At 55.8% G+C, this 17,950-nt stretch overlaps 1 protein-coding gene across 7 annotated transcripts in view; it reads left to right on the top strand.

The window, feature by feature from the left end:
• Positions 1-17,950, top strand: part of GRIP2 (glutamate receptor interacting protein 2) — a 121,171-nt gene that overhangs the window by 28,923 nt on the left and 74,298 nt on the right. Inside the window, exon 1 of one of the 7 annotated variants that reach the window (XM_067043366.1) lies at positions 11,651-11,776. The exons of 5 other annotated variants lie outside the window; for them this stretch is intronic. In XM_067043366.1, coding sequence (XP_066899467.1) covers positions 11,722-11,776 — 55 coding nt within the window. In that variant the 5' untranslated portion in view covers positions 11,651-11,721. Of the gene's footprint in view, positions 1-11,650; positions 11,777-17,950 lie in introns of those variants that run through there. One more of the 7 variants, XM_067043364.1, reaches the window with a different exon arrangement.

The raw sequence follows: 17,950 nt of genomic DNA, 5'->3' as shown, positions 1-17,950 counted from the left end.
TGGGGAAGGGCCAGTATTTTATTTTTCTTTTTTACCTACTGGAGATTGATACACTTGAAAAGTACACTAGCAATGAATTCTTGAAAAATGAAGTCAAACAAGAAGACGTGAAGAATACAAGCCACTGATCAGGAGGGAGCTTGGGTATTGTGGCAACGTCGAATTGCTAACTGTTGATTGTTTCTGAACTTTTCTGTTGCTGTCCAGCAAGAAATAGTGCAAGGGCAGGCCTGTGCCCGCAGGCTGCACTTTGCATAGCTCCACTCTCGATCTGGCTGAGGCTGTAATTGCCTCAACACCGCCAATCACAGCCCCACGTGGTCCAAATACCCTCCAAGATTTCTGTGCACCCAGGGCAGCCTCCCTCCACAGCCCCTGGCTCTGTCCTTGTGCTATTGCTGCTTTAGTGTAGGAGTCACATCCCTGCTCACTTGGTTGGTCTCTTCCCACACAAGGCCCATCTGGGTTCAGGCTGAGACACAGTAAGCCTTAAAGAGTGACATGGAACAGCAGACTTGACTAAAATGCTGGCCAGGAGGAAGCAATGGAGAGGGCTTCACTGCACAAACTCACACATCTTCTAATTGAATGCCAGACACCTTTGTCCTTAAAGTCTTCTCCCCACCTTCACCCCATTGCCACAGCCCCTGTTCCTCTGCTCAGTGCCCTCCCGTGGCCCACACCTCCCTCAAAGGGAAAGCCACAGTCCTCCCTGCAGCCACCCCAGCTTTCTGCGGTCTGCCGTACAACCTCTGATGTCCTGAGACATCTACTCCCTTGCTCACTCATCTTCCAGACACATTGGCTTCCTTCCTGGTTCTCAGACACACCGGGTGCAGTCCTGCCTCAGGGCCTTTGCACTGGCTGCAGCCTCTGCCTCACTCAGAGATCTGCATGGCTGGGTCCCCCACTTCCTTCATTTGTGTGAAGATTTGCTCAGAGAGGCCTCCTCCTCCCCGACACAATCCTCTCATGCTACTCTATTTTTCTTCAGTGTGCTTATTTCCACTACATTATATTGCTTCTTTGTTCTGCTTTTTTTTAAAAAAATTAATTAATTTATTTATTTTTTGGCTGTGTTGGGTCTTCGTTGCTGCGTGTGGGTTTCTCCAGTTGCAAAGAGTGGGGGCTGCTCTTCATTGTGGTGCATGGGTTTCACACTGCAGTGGCTTCTCGTTGTGGAGCACGGGCTCTAGGTACGTGGGCTTCAGTAGTTGTGGCACTCAGGCTCAGTAGTTGTGGCTTGCGGGCTCTAGAGCGCAGGCTCAGTAGTTGTGGCACAAGGGCTTAGTTGCTCCGCAGCATGTGGGATCTTCCGAGACCAGGGATCGAAGCTGTGTCCCTGGCATTGGCGGGCGGATTCTTAACCACTGCGCCACCAGGGAGGCCGTGTTCTGCTTATTGTCTTTGTCTCCTAGTGGAATATAAGGGCTACAAGTTTTATTCCTTGCTGGCGCATAAGAGCTGCTCAGAATCTCTTCAGTGAGTGAGTGACTGCTGGGGTACAACCGAACGCATGGGGTCTGGGCATAAATGGTACTGGGGTATCACTGTTGCTGTCCTCATTATTTTTTCTCTCGTTGCCTCTGCTGCCCAAGCCTCAGGCAGAGAAGAGGCCCTGGGCAGCTCCAGGAGCATGGTGACTTCACTCTGACGCCAGGTGTTCCTTATCTCTGGAGTAGCGTCATCCCTAACTTCTTGCTTTCTCTCCTGGTTCCCAGGACACCATGTGACACCTCAGCCCAGAGGCTCGCCTGTCCCCAGGGAAGGGTCAGGCACTTAATAGCCTCACTGTGGCTGACTGCCTCCCAGATGGAACCCAGCTGAATCACTGAATCATGGGGAGGTGATTTTTCAATGAGGACCTAAAGGGGAGAGGGAGGGAGGGAGCTGTGAAGACAGCAGGAGTGGAGGGTAGGGATGGGGTGTGTTCCAGGCAGAGGGCACAGCAAGTGCAAAGGCCCTGTGGTTGAGAAACAGGGTTGGGGGGGGAGGCCATTGTGAAGGGAGTGGCAAGAGATGAGGCCAGAGGTCACGGGGGACCAATCACATGGGACCCTGTAGGCCTTTTGAGGAATTTGGGTTTCATCTAGTGTCCTGGGAGCCATGGGAGGGTATAAGCAGGGGAAAGATGAGATCTGATTTCTGACTGCCATGAGGAATGTGGGTTAGGGAAGGTGGGGGTGGAGGCAGGGAGATCTTTGAGGAGGCTGCTGTTGCTCTCCAGGAGAGTGAAGCTGATGGCTGGACACGGGTGGGGGAGGGAGCTGTGGGGTCCCGAGGAGTGTTCAATTGTTCCAGCAGTGCGGGTAGAGAAGTTAGCCAGGGCCAGAGGAGTCGGGGAGGGCTTCCTGGGGGAGGTGACCGATGAATAGGCCAGCAGAGTCTAGGGGATTTAGGAAGGTGGAGAGGAGGCCTTCCAAGAAGGTGGCTGTGCAGTAAACGAAGGAGAAAAGCAGAAGGACGTGGTTTATCTAGGGGACAGACGGTAGAGGCTGAGATCCAGGGGCACGGGAGGTGAGCCCAGATAAGCGCAGGGGTCAGACTTCAGGGGGGTGCCTTATCCATTCGTTCATTTACTCACTCATTCATTCAAATGAGGTCCTTTGAGAAGCACAGAAGCTTATCCAAACGGAGAAAAGAGTGATGATCATTTCGTAGATTACTGGTGGTGAACTGACCCTCAGAGAGGGCCCACCCCCTAATTGTACAGTGGGGGAAACGGCCCAGCGCAGACAGGAACTTGTCCCAGGTCACACAGTGGCCATGTGACTGCCTCTGTCACCCAAAGCCCTGGGAAGAGGAGTTTGGCGGGACTGAGGGCAGGGTTGGAGGGGTCAGGGGCTGTGGAAAGGAACTTTTGGGAGATTATAGTGTGCTTGGCAAGAAACCAATAACTCATGCTGTCCCTTTGGACATGGCCTGGGGTCCCACGGTGCCATCCTTTACCCTGTCCCTACCCTAAATCTCATGACTCGTGGCTTGGGTTCACTCACCACCGTGGCTTCTGTGTCTGTAGCTCTGCCACCGTCGGCTGCTGTTCCAGGGACCTGTGGTCGGGTCCCTGTGTGGTGTGGTCCCGTGGGAAGCGCTCTGCGGTTCTGGACCCACCACCCTGGGGCTCCGTGAGGCTGCCATGCTGACACCCCAGGGGTCCAGTCTAGCGTGCCTTCGTGAACGATTACCCAGCCTCCTGTGGTGTGTGGCTTTGTGTCCCCATCCTTGGGAGCTCTGTGCCCTCGTGGGCTGTCACCCAGTTTCCTACTGGCCTGGGCTCTGATTCCCACACTGTCGTGGCTTGTTTGAATGGCCAGCATCCCAAGACTTAGTCTAGGTCGCTGACACTGCTTCCCTGAGGACAAGTGGACAGATAGAGGCCATCGCGCAGCTGGGCCAGTCTCTCTGAAGAGAGCCCAGAGGGCTCCCTTGGGACACATTCTCCCTTTCTTTATCTGGGGCCCCCGGCAGGGCCACCTCTGGGTGCTGGAGCGTGTGGGTGCCGCCTGCAGGGGTTGGGGGCGGGGTAACAGGCATTGGTATTTCTGGCCCCGCTGGTGCCACTGTCTTAGTTCATTCCGACTGCCGTTAACAAAATACCCTGACTGGGAAGCTCAGGAACACCAGAAATGTGTATTTCTCACAGTTCTAGAGGGTGGAAGTCCAAGATCAAGGCACCATTGTGGTCAGGTTCTGGTGAGGGCCCACTTCCGTAGCTGGCGCCTTCTTGCTCTGTCCTCACACAGCGGGAGCAATGAGGGACCTCTCTGGGGTCTCTTTTATTAGAACACTAATCCCATTCATGACAATCATCTCCTGAAGGCCCCCACCTCCTCGTAAGAATTTTGGGGGGACACAAGCATTCAGTCTGTAGCTGCCACTAACGAGCTGTGCAACCTTGGGCCTCTTCCTTTTTCTGTGCACAGCAGGACAGGGACGGTGCCGGTGACGAGGTGGAGGGGTACAAGCCCCTGTGCTCGCACCCAGCAAAGTGTTGTGAGGGCTCCTGGTCTTCTGTGTGCCCGGCTGGGGGATACAGACCTGCAGGCCACCCCAGGAAGGGCAATGCTCGGACACGTCTCCCCCCAGGCTGTGGTGTTGTCCACCCTGCCTTGTGTCCACTTAAAGCAGACGGGCAGACCCAGGCGAGCCTTCCGAAGCTCCCGAAGTGCCGGGTGATAGCGCCGCGGTGGCCGAGGGGAGGTGGATCCCAGGGTCACCCGGCTGGTCAGAGCCCTGGACGGCCCGGCCCTGGTCTGCCTCTAAGCGCAGGCCCTGGAGCTGCCCGCCTGCAGGGACGGCCACACGGTAGAAAACAAGGTGGGAAGGGCACAGAGGCTGGAAGCTCGCCCAGGCCCTGGTGTGGGCTGTGCCCCTGGTCCTCATTTTGCCACATTTGCTGTATTTAATCACACGCGCCCACACACTCTCGCAGGGACCACAACAGAGGCATCTGTGTTTGGAAGGAACGGCGGAGCGGGTGTGAGGGTGGGCCTGGAGCCTAGCCGTGGGCTTCAGGCTCAGAGCCGCGCCCCCCTGGCCCTCCGCCCTGCCCCACGTGCCTAGGTCTCTACCAGCTACATGGAACTGATCATAGCCCCACGTCGTGGGGTCATGGGGGGGCTGCTGTATGCAAAAGCTGGGGAGTGTCTACCGCAGAGGGAAACTCAAACTTTAGTTATTTTTATCCCAGTTTTTCAGACAAGGAAACTGTGGTATGAGAGCAAACGACTGGCCTGTAATGATAAGGCAGGTCCCTTTCACAGAGCCCTGGCCAGCCCCAGACCTGCGTTATTTCGTGAAGCCGTTACAACCCCGGGATGCTTGGGCGATGTCATACCCACTTCACGGATGAGGGAGGTGCAGGGCTTGAACCCAGTGCTGTTGGGCTCTAAACCTCCCCGCTCCAGGCCGTCCCCTCCTGGGGACTCGGTGGGCAAGAGACCTGGGGGTCAGAGTGGGGAAGGCGTGGGTGCGGGCGTGCCTAGCGGGGAGCCCCCGTGGCACGTGGGACCTACTGTAATCGCAGCATTTCCGTCACCCCCACCCAAGGGCCCCACGACTCAATCTGCATACTGAGTGTGCCTGCCCAGGCGTTTGCTCCTAATTACTGCGCTGTGAAGGCAGTGCCAGGACTATTAACAGGCATAAGCCACCTGTTTCCTGGCAGGTGGCCCTGTTGGTGCACCTGTCGGACAGTCATCCTGGCCCACTCGGAAGACGCTCGGTGGCATTTGGTTTCTGGCTCAGGAAAGTTTCAGAGCCATCAGATGGATAAGCTGCTCACCTGGTGGCCTTTGAGCCTCCCGTGGGGCTGCTTCTGCTGGGAACGGCTCTGATGAGGGACGGCAGGAGGTGGGCAGAGAGGGTGGTCGGCTGGGTTGTGCTGGAAATCCCTCCTCTGCTACTTGGAAGCTGTGTGATGCTGGAGCACTCCCTTTCCCTGTCTGAAAACCCATGCCCTGACTTTGTTACCGGGCGGCAATGAGACAGCGATTCTCCATCCTGGCCCCCGAAATGTTTCTGATTCAGCCGTAGTTGTTTTAGGCTCCCCAGGTGATATCGGTTGCCATAAGGTGAGGCTTGACGCCTTCGGAGCCCTGAACTCTGTGCCTGGCACCTTGTAGGTGCCCCATAAAGGCTGTTTCCCTCTCGGCAACGCATGCCCAGCCCTTACCAGCTTGCAGGACATTTTCCACCTCCTTCGTCTCCACAGAGCAGCTTAATGATTGTCGGAGTTCTTAATCCTCCTCCTCATTATACTGATGGGGAAACGGAGGCCCGGAGTGGGGAAGCAACCACACAGAGGGTTGGGGAAGAGCTGGCCTCTGAGCCAGGCCTCTTGGACCCCAGAGCTCACACCCCTAAGACTGTTTCCCATTCTGCAAATGTTTAACCCTGGCAGACAAAGGCTTTGTGGCTTTCGGAAGAAACCAGATTCCACCCATCTCTTCGCTTCCTCTGTCCCCACCTGGGGCCAGAGACCCTTGGCCCTCCCCCAACTTGTGCAGGGCCCCCCCTCCCTGGTCGCCCTACCTACACCCTCGCCACCTGGTGTCCCTTCTCCCTCCAGCAGCTAGAGGACACTGGTAAATCACAGGTCAGGCCACACCCCTCCTCTGCTCCTACCTTCCCCAGAGGAAAAGCCAGAGTCCTTAGGAGGCCCGGCTTTACACCCCTTCTACCCCCCGGTGCACCCCCTCCTCCTTGGTTACTCCAGGCTGTATCTCTAACAGATAAAGACTTACATATATATATATATATTTATATATATATATATAATTAAAATAACAGCATCAACCCAACAGAATTCACCATATTTTTTAACATTGCCTCCTATTCAGTCCTTGTGCAGTTTCCCCCGTTGTCTCCCAAAATGTCTTTTCACACTTGGTTTATTCAAATCAGGATCCAGCCAAGGTCCTAGTACTGAATTTGGTTGATCGGTCTCTCAGATCTCTCTTAATCTGTGACAGTGCCTTCTCCCTCTTTTTTTTTTTTTTTTCCACTCTAATTATTTGTTGGCAAAACCCGTCATTTGTCCTGTGGAATGGCCTCACGGTGTCATTAATATATTCTGTCCCCTGTACCTTCTGTCCACTAGGATTTGGATCTAGAGCTGGATTTAATTCAGGTCCGATTTTGCAGGCAAGGCTATGTCACAGGTGGTGCTCTGGGCTTCCTTCCACATCCTATCAAGACGCACATGTGCCAGAATGTTCCACTTTTGGTGATGCTAAGATCAGTCCAGGGGTTCAAGTGCGGTCTGCCTGGTCCCTGTGTCATCAGGCATCAACATTCCATTGATGTCCAATGCTGGATCCTTTATTTCATTGGGATTTCCATTTCTGTTTTTTCTTCTGCATCTATTTGCAGTGGTTCTTCTGTAAAGAGTGACTTTCCCTTATTAGGTTCCCCTAAAATACTGTTCATACAGGAAGACAGGATAAGTGCTTCATTCTTTACCTGTATTTTCTGTTATAGAATACTCAGTTGGTGCCTGGACCACCTCCACAGGAACCAGGGAGGTTTTTCTTTCTTTTGAGAATTTTGAACGCATGGATTTTTACACTTTTGCAGTCATTATTCTTTCTGATGCTCAGCTTGGCCCACATGTGGCCAGTGGGAGCCCTTCAAGCTGGCTTCTGTGTCCTTTCAACCCTCCCATCAGCCTTCAAGCATGTCCTTACTTTATGGCAACACAAGATGTGCCAGGCTCATCTTGTACGTTCCCTGCACCAGTCCTGGAATCAGCGTCTTCTCAGAGGAGCCCTGGGGACCCTTTTAGTGGGAAAAGGTATTTAGAGACCACTGTCGGGGTTCTGAGGAGACCACCCCCTTTAGAATTGGCAGCATCTCCCTCTGTGCTCAGATACCCGTCACTCCGCTCCATTTACTTCTAGCATATTTCACCATCTAACATCCCTTGACATTTGCTTGATTCTTACATTGGTCATCTACTCTCTGTCTTCCCACTAGAATATCAGCACTGTGAAGGCTTGGTTCTGTTTGTGGCTGTACCTCCCGGCCTGGCATACAGAAGGCACTTAATAAAACATTTGTTGAGGGGCTTCCCTGGTGGTGCAGTGGTTAGGAATCCGCCGGCCAATGCAGGGGACACGGGCTTGAGCCCTGGTCGGGGAGGATCCCACCTGCCGCAGAGCAACTAAGCCCGTGCGCCACAACTACTGAAGCCCGCAGCCCTAGAGCCAGTGTAACAAGAGAAGCCCCCGCAGTGAGGAGCCCGCGCACCGCAACGAAGAGCAGCCCCCGCTCGACGCAACTAGAGAAACCTGCACGCAACAACGGAGACCCAACGCAGCCAAAAATAAGTAAAATAATTTTTAAAAAACCAAACAAACAACAAAAAAACATTTGTTGAAAGAGTGAATGGATGGACGGCCACTGTCCTCTCCTTCCCGAAGCCTGGAGAAGTGGTTTAAGAGAGGTCTGCCCCCCACCCCCTCTCCTCCACCTGTAGAGCCTGGGGGCCTCTGTCTTATTCAGATCGGCAGAGCTGGGCTGCAGAAATGTCACAGCACTTGGCCCCTGGGGAAGAAAGGGCCGGGCTGAGAAGATGAAAGGTCTGTCTGATGAGATGCTAATTTGTTTGGGGAAGCAGGTGGGGGTGGCAACAACCCGTGGCCTCTGGGGCTTTGTGAGACTGAGGCAGGGATGGAAAAGCAGAATCCAGGGTGGAGCCCGGCCTGGATCCCTCTGTGATTGGTTTCCTTCTCTTAGCCCATCTCCTGGGCTCTGTCACCTCATTTCAGAGGGAAGTCAGATGGCCCTGTGTCTGTATCCTGACCTGGCTGCCTCAGTGGCTGTGTGACCTTAGGTGATGGGAGGAACCTCTCTGGGCCTTGGGGCAGAGGAAGTGAGAGTCGCAGGGAAGACCATGGACTATAGCCCATGAGGCCAGAGAACAGCAGGAACTTGCTTGGGGATACCCTGTAGCCCAGGGCTGGCCGGGACCTGGACTCAGGCCTCCTGGCTCCCTGCCTGGGCTGATCTGCTCTTTCATCCCTGGTCTCATCCCTTTGAGGGGGTCGTGTGCTCTCCCACACTCTCCCTGAAGCTACCATTTCTGCAGAAGGAGCCCTGTGAAAATCTGGGGGCCATGGAGTGGAGCGCATGGCAGGTGCAGCTCAGATAACAGGCAAGCTCTCGATGGCTGGAAACCAGAACCCCCAGTCTCCCTTCTCAAGCCCTGCCGGTCAGGACTCCTGTGCCAGCAAGGAACCCACCATCCAGCTGTGGCCTCCTTCCACTCAAGTCCAGGGTTTGGGACCACCACTGAAGGCAGAGTTTGAGGAGCTTATCCATCTCTCTTCTGTTAACTTGTTCGTTCATTCATTCATTCATTTCTGCATTTGCTGAGCCCCTGTTCTGCACTGGAATCTGAGACGAGGAAGACTCTTTGGGGGTCCACGGTACCAAAAACCCAAGCCAACTGGCCTAAGCAAAGAAGGGAACGTATTGGCTACAGTAGCAGGAAAGGGATATTACTGACATCAGGCATGGCGGACTCCAGGCGCTGAGGTGACCTCATCATCAGGATGTGATCATTCTCACCACCCCCGTTCTGTTTTGGTGTCACAGTGGCCGCTAGCAGCTCCAGCATGACGCCACTTCCCTGCATCCCGCAGTGGACAGAATTCCCCTTCCCAGGCGTTTGGTCGGGTCCCGGGATCGTCTCTCCCTGGGTTGACTTGGGTCGCGTGCTTGTCCCTGAGCCCATCACCGTGGCCGGGCCGGGAGTGTGCTGGTTTGCAGGCTCTGGGTCAAGGGCCCTCCCGGAGCTGGGGGGCTGAGCTCCACCCAGCCTGAGTGCAGGGGAGGAGCAGCTCCCCCAGCAAAGTGGGATGGTGCTGCCAGAAGAAGAGGGAACAGGAGGCAGAGAGAGCAGGGGTCCGTGCAGATGCCACTTCTCGGAGAGCTCATGGTCTAGAGGGGAAGCTGGGCTGCCCGTGGGGAGAGGAGGTGGGCGTTGAGCGCCTACTGTATACAGATGCTCCACTACGTAAAATCATCACGCAGTGCAGATTCCTGTCCCCAGGGTTCAGATAGGGAAACTTCCTCAGCTGCGAGCTCTTAGGGGACAGGGGCCACGTCCTCCTCGCTCTCCTCCTTGGGTAGCGCCTGACACAGTGCCAGGGAGCTTCTTGGTAGGACCTGGGTCTTCTGGCACCCAGGGAGCCAGCTCCCAGATCAGCTCCGAGTGGCTGGACTTGAGCGACTTCTGGGTGGATCCTGTGCCCCTCTAGATGGAGACCACCCACGGCGCTTTGAACTTGGGAAGAGTTGGGAAACAAGTCAGCAGAAGCTCAGTGGGGCACGCCGAGTCGGGATTCAAACTCAGGCCTGCCCGTCCTCGCGAGAGGCTTGTGTTCTCTGATTTCTCCCCTCACTCTGCACAGCTCTCTTGGAGATTTGCTGTTCAGCGGGACGCCGGCCTCCCTTCCCTTGGGAGGGCTCGCAGTGGAGTGGGTAGGTTTGGGATGGGGGCGGCCCGCACCCTGTCTCGTGTCTCAGGAAGGAGCTGTGTGATCTCTCTCAGGTGCCCGCTGCCATCTTTCTGGGCTGCCCCCTAGTGGCCTCTGCCACCCTCGCCCTAAGGAGGAAGGGACAGAATTGCCCGCTGGAGTCAGTAGAAAGGACCCAGGAATGCTGGCCTCACCGAGTCTCCCCAACAGGGCTTTCCCAAGCCCTACCTCTGCCAGCAAGAGTCTCCCGATGCCTACGGCTGGAATCCACGCTGGGGAGGCACTCTGAGCCTGGGGCCTGCTCTCTTTGTTAAAACAGGTTGATGTGCAAACTTCAGGGAGGCATTATGGCGTGACAGAACCAAATGGAGACTCCTGGGTGGACTCAGAAGGACTGGGAGATCAGTGGGGAGGGAATCAGTGTCTCACTGTGTAATTCTTTTCTAGTAACTGCTGGATCTGTTTACTTGAAATTGCCCTGCACTCCATCCACTGTAGGGATCCTGCACCTTGGTGAACACGGGGCCGAGGCCTGGAGGCGGGATTATTGCAGAGTGACAGGGATTGACAGGAGGTCTGCGTGTGGGAGAAACCTCCGACTTTCTGAATGGAGGCCCCGCTGCCGGTTGAAGCAGGAACTCTGATTCGTGTGGCGCTCTGATTCCCGGGAGGGCATCTGGCCCTCCCCGTGAAGGCGTTTCGTGGCCTGATCCATCGTTGGGGCCTCAGTGGTTGGGAGAAAGGACGGGGAAGCATGAGCTGCCCTGGTGGGGAGGGACCAGAGCCTAGCATTCGGTCCACCTCTACCACGCACCTGATCCGTGACCCTGAGCCCCCTGCCGCCCCTGCCTGTCTCTGAGTGTAATGCTGCTTGTCCTGCCCACCTCAGGGGCTGGTGGGGGGGGGGGTCAGAAAGGAGGCTAGCTGTGTGTGAGACGGGAAGGGGTGCCAGATGCATTTATTGAGCATTTGCTGGATGCCTGGAGCACTCCTAGGTATCCATCGACTCCACCCACCCAGCCACTTGGGTGGGGATTCTCTCATTATCCTGTGTTACAAACCGGGGTAAGTGTGGCAATTGGGGGTGAAGCGGGAGGGCCTCGGACTCAGCATTCTACACTGATGGCCCCTGAGATGCCTCTGCTGACCTCAGGGGACCCTGTCCTTGTCTGCAGGGGCTTCCAGGCTTGGAGGGAGTCAGACAATCTCAACCTAGTGTGAAAAGCATTACTGAGACCCAGCTGGCGAGGACTCTAGCAGGCAGGGATCTCTGAAGGCTGAGCAGGCTTCCTTGTGCAGAGAAATGCAAGGCGTCCAGCCGGAGAGGAGGAGCATTCCAGGGGGAGGGCCTGCAGTGCAAAGGCCTGGGGGCATCAGACAGCCCAGCCTAGGGAGGAGGGAGGGGGACTGGCGGATTTTTGGGGAGAGAAGGGGTGGTCGAGGCGAGCACTTCGGGAGGAAGAGGACCAGGTCGGGGCGGTGGAGGTTTACCACAGGGTCTGGTACAGCCGGAGCCGGGAACCGCACTCCCCAGGCCGGCGCTGTGGGGGAGGAAGGGCCCTGCTGGTACCACCGCTGCCGGCTCCGGGGAGGATTATCTATTTTAGCAACTGGGGAGGGCGGAGCAGGGAGCGCCCAGCCTCTGCCAGTAGCGCAGGCAGCCCCGAGCAACGCGGAGCGCACCCGGCACCCGGCGGCTCGGGCAGCCGGGCCCCGGGCCCCAGGGGCAGGCGGCGTGATGCTGGCCGTGTCGCTCAAGTGGCGGCTGGGCGTGGTGAGGCGGCGGCCCAAAGGTACGGGGCCCCGGGGGCGGGGGCCGGGCCGGGGTCCGGAGGGAGGGTGGTGGCCGAGGGGCCCTGTGGAGTCCCGGCTTCCCCTCCCCGCGCTGTTACCCCTTGCTCCGCCTCGACCCTGTCTGCCTGTGTGCCGCCGGGTTCTGGGTCTCTGTCTCCGAATCTGTGCATGTGACTCCTTTCTCCGCCCTGGCCGATTCCCCATGTCTCCATCCCTTTGTCTGTCTGAGCCTCTCTAACTCTGTCTCTTCATCTTTCTCTCACCTCTGCCTCCTTCTGTCTCTCTGTGTCTGGCTCTCTCCCCACCCTCCACCTCCCCGCCTCTGAGCAGACCTCTGCTGCTCTTGTCGTCTTCTCTCCTGCTCTTGCTCTTTTTGTCCCTGTCGCTGTCTGTCCTCTCCTGCTCTCTCTGTGACGGTCTCCCTTGCTCTCTACTTTTCTTTGCCACTGTCTCCTTCATCGCCCCCTCACGTGGCATGTCCCTGGTGGCCTTTCCTTTTCTCCTGATTCAGGGCATGGGATTGTCCGGGTGCAGTTGGAGCAGCACTGGTGCATGTGCGTGTGCGCGTGTGCGCGTGTGTGCGTGTGTGCGTGTGTGTGTGTGTGTGTGTGTGTGTGTGTGTGCCCCTGAAGGAGGCAAGGCTGTGGTGGGAATGGGGGTAGAGAGGAGTGTCTAGAGCAGAGAGTCCAGGCCTCAGGTCTCACCTGCGGCCTCCCTGTGCTGCGGTCTCATCTGCAGCCTGGGGTGGCGGGAGGTGGTGGATTCACACAGCCTCTGTGCTTCAGGCCTCAGAACTAAGAATAATTGTACTGTTGATAAGAGCAAGAGTAACTGACATTAATTCAGTGCCACTGTGTGCCAGGCATTGTGCTAACTCCTTAATTCCTCACGACAGCCCTGCAAGGTCGGCCCTGTGCTTATCCTGAATGTACACGGGGGGAACTGAGGCACAGAGAGGTGAAGTAACTTGCCAATGGCCACACAGCTGACATCCAGAGGTTTTCTCAAGCCAATTCTTATAACTGCCACGAGCATTTTCTAGACACTGAGGGACCTACATGGGGGGAAGGGCTGCTTCAGAAGTGGTCAAGAGGTAGCAGGGTCTGTGGGATGACAGAGGGCTCTAGACCCTGCACTGGCCACGGACAGCTGGTGGTCTGACATCCCAGAGGTCCCTGGAAGCCCCTTCCCTGGGGACAGAGTAGCTGATGCCTGGAGAGCATTAGGAACAGGATTTCCCTTGGGGCTTCCCAGGGACCCCTGTGCTGGGACTGTCCCCAAGGGAGAAGTGCCCTCCCCCATCAAGACTGCTATCCTCCTGTTCAGGTCCACAGCCCCAGAGAACCCAGTGGAATCCTCCCATGCTGGAGGGATAGACAGACACATGCAGGGATAGTCTGACCTGCTTCTGATTTGAGTGGTCCCCAGGACACGGAGAACAGCCAGCCACACGCCGTGAATCAGGTTCTGGGTCTTGGAGATTCAGGAAGTGCTTGTATTTTCCCCGACAGACCTGGATTCAGATCGTGCCCCTGGCTCTTTCTTCCTGTGTGGCTCACTCAGAACCTCCGTTTCCTCATTGGTAAAATGTACCCAAGAGAAGCCACCCTCCCGAGATTGCAGCGACGATTAGGAAAGATTGGGGCAGGGACTTGCACACGGTGGCCTCCTGGTCGTCTTGATTATCATCTTCCCACCGGCGGCTCGGCTTCCTCTTCCCCCTCCACCCTCCGCCCCCACCCCACAAACACACGGACCCCAGGCTGGTTGTGTCTGGGACCAGCAAGGCTCTAACAGGAAAGAAGCAAAGAAAGCAGAAGGGAGCACGGCCTGGCTGTGAGGTCACACTGTGTGCTGCTGGCTGCCACGTGCTATGGCATCTCTCCACTCCCTTAGCGGGGCTCGAAGGGAGGCACAGGGACCTTGGTTGCCCATAAGATGAGCCTGCACATCCATTTAAAATGGGAATTATCGGGACTTCCCTGCTGGTCCAGTGGTTAAGACTCTGTCCGTCCACTGCAGGGGCACAGGTTCAGTTCCTGGTCGGGGAACTAAGATCCTGCATGCTGCACAGCGGCTTAAAAAATAAATAAATAAATAAATAAATAAATAAAATGGGAATTCTCAGCGGGGGGGGGGGATTCAAGAGGCTGTGGGAAGAGGAAGTGTCTCTTCTTTGCCAAAGTATTTTTTTTAATGCGTGAGGACACACCTTCCCACTTCCAGTGCACATTTTTTAATAGACAAACCTTCCTGTTTTCCATCTTTTCTGGGTAAGACCCCCAAGTTCCTCACCCTGGGACTGCTCAGTGCGGGGTCCCTGGGCCCCATAGGGATCCGCAACCTCTCCCGTGTCCCCCAGACTGGGATTTGAGGCTTTGCTTAAATTGAGGAGTAGTGCTTCCTGCCCGGGGCTGGAACTGGAGAAAGGGGTACAGGCTGGCTGACCCCCAATTTCTGCCACAGCCCAAGAGGCCGAGGGAGCCCCTGCTGTGTGCACACGGCAATGGGAGCGCCTCCACCGGGCTGGACGCTCAGTGTCCACCCCTTGCCCACTTCAGTCCTGACAGGGGCCTTTTTTTCCACATCTGGACAGTGGGGAAGCAGAGGCTTGAGGAGGGGAGGGGCCTGCAGAGCTGGACCGACTCTAACACCCAAGTGCTGCACCCTGAGCCAAGCTTGGGCCTCTGGAGGCATAAAATGGTTTTAACATTCAATTCAAAGAGTGAGAGATTTAATTTGATGCGTGCTGATGTGAGCAAGGCAGGATACGCAGGTCCTGGAGCCGCTGGCCGGGTGTAAGTCCCAGCTGTGCCACCAGGGCAAATGCCTTCACCTCTCTGGGCCTCTGGTTTCCCATCTGTGAAGTGGGATTAATACTGAGTGGCTAGGAGGACCGCTGAGGTGATACTTTCAAAGTGCTAGGTGTCAGAGCACCAGAAGGGGACCACCTGCAGTTCCTGACCCAAAGGGCTCAGACCCGAGGAGAAACGACTCGTAGATGATGTCAGGGCATCAGGGGGTGTGGGCGGACAGAGTCCCGTGGGTGCCCGGGGAAGGAAGCAATGATTTTGCCTGTGAGAGTTCAGGGGAAGCTCCCAGAGCAGGGTCTTTAAGGATGAGTAGGAGTTTTCCAGGCAGCTAAGGGAGGAAGAGAGCTTTTAGGCAAAGGGAACAGCTTGTACCGATGCCGGGAGGTTTAAAAGCTCTGCCTTAGAGAAGCGGTCAGCTGACTTTGGCCAGCATGAAGAGTCTGGCACAGAAGGGAACCAGGGCAGAGGAGGTGGGAGACGGAGGAGCTTGGACTTTGTCCTGGGAGCGGTGGGAGCCGTGGAAGGCCCGTGAGCAGCAGGGAGTGGAGGACGGTTCTGAGCGTTGGGATGAGCTCTGGCTGCTGTGCTGACCACAGGCAGGGGTGTGGGGCGAGGCCGGGCTGGGGTCCAGGTGAGAGGTGAGGAGCTAGCGCTGAGTCGATGTTTGTTGAGGCAGGAGAATACCCTGTACCATCCACTCAGTCAGAGGATGCCTACTGAGCACCGGTTACGTGCCAGGTACCGTTCTAGGCCCTGAGGGTGCAACAGGGAGCAAGATGGAGAAAAATCCCTGCCCTTGTGGAGCTGACCTTCTAGGAGGGGTGACAGCCAAGGGACAAGACGAAGAAGGGTAATATATTTCCCTGAGTTGGTAGCGACACCTGCTGTGAAGAAAGGTGAGGCAGGGAGAGGGCATGGAGTGTGTGAGTAGTGGGGTACAGTTTCAAATGGGGTGTCGATTAAAAAACTACACACAGAGCTACCATACGACCCCGCAATCCCACTCCTGGGCATATACCCTGAGAAAACCATAATTCAAAAAGAGTCATGTACCAAAATGTTCACTGCAGCTCTATTTACAATAGCCAGGACATGGAAGCAACCTAAGTGTCCATTGACAGATGAATGGATAAAGAAGATGTGGCACATAGATACAATGGACTATTACTCAGCCATAAAAAGGAACGAAATTGAGTTATTTGTAGTGAGGTGGATAGACCTGGAGTCTGTCATACAGAGTGAAGTAAGTCAGAAGGACAAAAACAAATACCATATGCTAACACATATATATGGAATCTAAGAAAAAAAAATGTCATGAAGAGAGTAGAGGTAGGACGGGAATAAAACACAGACCTACTAGAGCATGGACTTGAGGATATGGGGAAGGGGAAGGGGAAGCTGGGACGAAGTGAGAGAGTGGCAGGGACATATACACACTACCAAGTGTAAATTAGATAACTAGTGGGAAGCAGCCGCATAGCACAGGGAGATCAGCTCGGTGCTCTGTGACCACCTAGAGAGGTGGGATAGGGAGGGTGGGAGGGAGGGAGACGCAAGAGGGAAGGGATATGGGAACATATGTATATGTATAACTGATTCACTTTGTTGTAAAGCAGAAACTAACACACTATTGTAAAACAGTTATACTCCAATAAAGATGTTAAAAAAAATTAAAAATAATAATAACACTAATCAAATGGGGTGTTGAGGGAAGGCCACACTGAGAAGGTGACATTACCGTGAAGCCCTGACGGACGTGGGAGAGGGAGCCAGGCGGCTACCCAGGGGAGGAACGCGGCCGGCAGAGGCCACAGGCGGCACAAAGGCCCTGGGACGGTGGACGTGTCGGGTGTCCCCAGGCCGGCAAAGCTGGGGCGGGGCGGGTGAGGGGCCTCTGGTCTGACCCCTGTGCTTCTGCAGGAGCCACGGGCAGTTTAGGGATGAAGAGCTTCTTTTGTTTCATTTTTAATTAATTAATTAATATTTGGCTGCGTTGGGTCCTCGTTGCTGCGCGTGGGCTTTCTGTAGTCACGGCGAGCGGGGGCTACTCTTCGTTGCGGTGCGCGGGCTTCTCATCGCGGTGGCTTCTTTTGCTGTGGAGCACAGGCTCTAGGTGTGCGGGCTTCGGTAGTTGTGGCGCGCGGGCTCAGTACTTGTGGCGCGCGGGCTCAGTACTTGTGGCGCGCGGGCTTAGTCGCTCCACGGCACATGAGATCTTCCCGGACCAGGGCTCGAACCCGTGTCCCCTGCGTTGGCAGGCGGATTTGTAACCACTGCACCGCCGGGGAAGCCCAGTGACGAGGTTATTCGGGATAGTAACCCCCCCGCCGGCTGAGTGGGGCCTCCTGCATGGCCCTCCCAAGCTTTCTCCTTCTGCCCCCACTCCATGGCGCACATCTGTGATGAATTATTCAGCCCTTCCTTTCCCTCGGTAATGAGACTCTCCTGTGTCTGCCTCTCTCCTCCACATTCGGCTCCCGGCATTTCTCACACCGCGGCAGCTGCGTTGGGGTCTCAGATCTGACTCTCGATGTGGAAACGAGCCCCCTCCCACCAGTGCCTAGACAGCAACCACTTCCCCGGCCTCCTCCCTCCTTGATGCTGGGAGCACCAGAATTTCAGATCAGCTATGGTGTCTAGAGACCCCAGGGCTTCTCCCTTTATCAAGGAGCCAAGGGTAAACTCTCATCCCTGGAATAATTCCTGGAATCCCAACATCCTGGAGTGAACCTCTGGATCTGTTCATTGTTTCCCAAGCGTTTATTAAGCACTTGTTGTTTGCCAGGTGCTGTGCTAAGTACTTCATGTGTACTCTCTCATCCTCACAACAATCCTGTGAGCTATGAACTAAATCGCCCCATTTTACAGGTGAGGAAACAGAGGCTTAAAGAGGAAGTGACGTTCCAACTTTCCGAGGTCACACAGCCAGGAAGGAAATGGTGGAGTCTGTGCACTGGCCCCGCGCCACCCCCCACCCACCCAGCCACCCACCCAGGCCGTCTGACTTCCAAGTCCAAACATCTCACCACGGGCGTGTTTCTCAGTGGTCAGTTATCTGGCCTCCCCACCAGGAGCAGGGGACCCCTCTGTTGCGTTCCCAGCGTGTAGCTAAAGGTCTGTCTTCCCCGGGCTCCCCCAAGGTTATCCGCCCTCCCTCTGCTCCCCCCGCCCCAGGACAGCCCTGCAGAAACAGCGATGGGGTCCCCCAGGGTTTCCCTCCAGGCTGAGCAGCTCGTGTCATCCACCAGCACCAGTGCCGATCTTGTCAGCCAACGTCCCAGCAGTGTCTCCGTCCGTCGGCTCGCATGTTCGGTCCAGTGGGACCATCTGCCTGTCTTAATTGCCCAGATAATTGTGAAG

Source organism: Kogia breviceps, chromosome 10, assembly GCF_026419965.1.
Source record: "Kogia breviceps isolate mKogBre1 chromosome 10, mKogBre1 haplotype 1, whole genome shotgun sequence".
NCBI classification, from domain to species: Eukaryota; Metazoa; Chordata; class Mammalia; order Artiodactyla; family Physeteridae; genus Kogia; species Kogia breviceps.
This window is presented reverse-complemented; position numbering and strand designations above follow the sequence as displayed.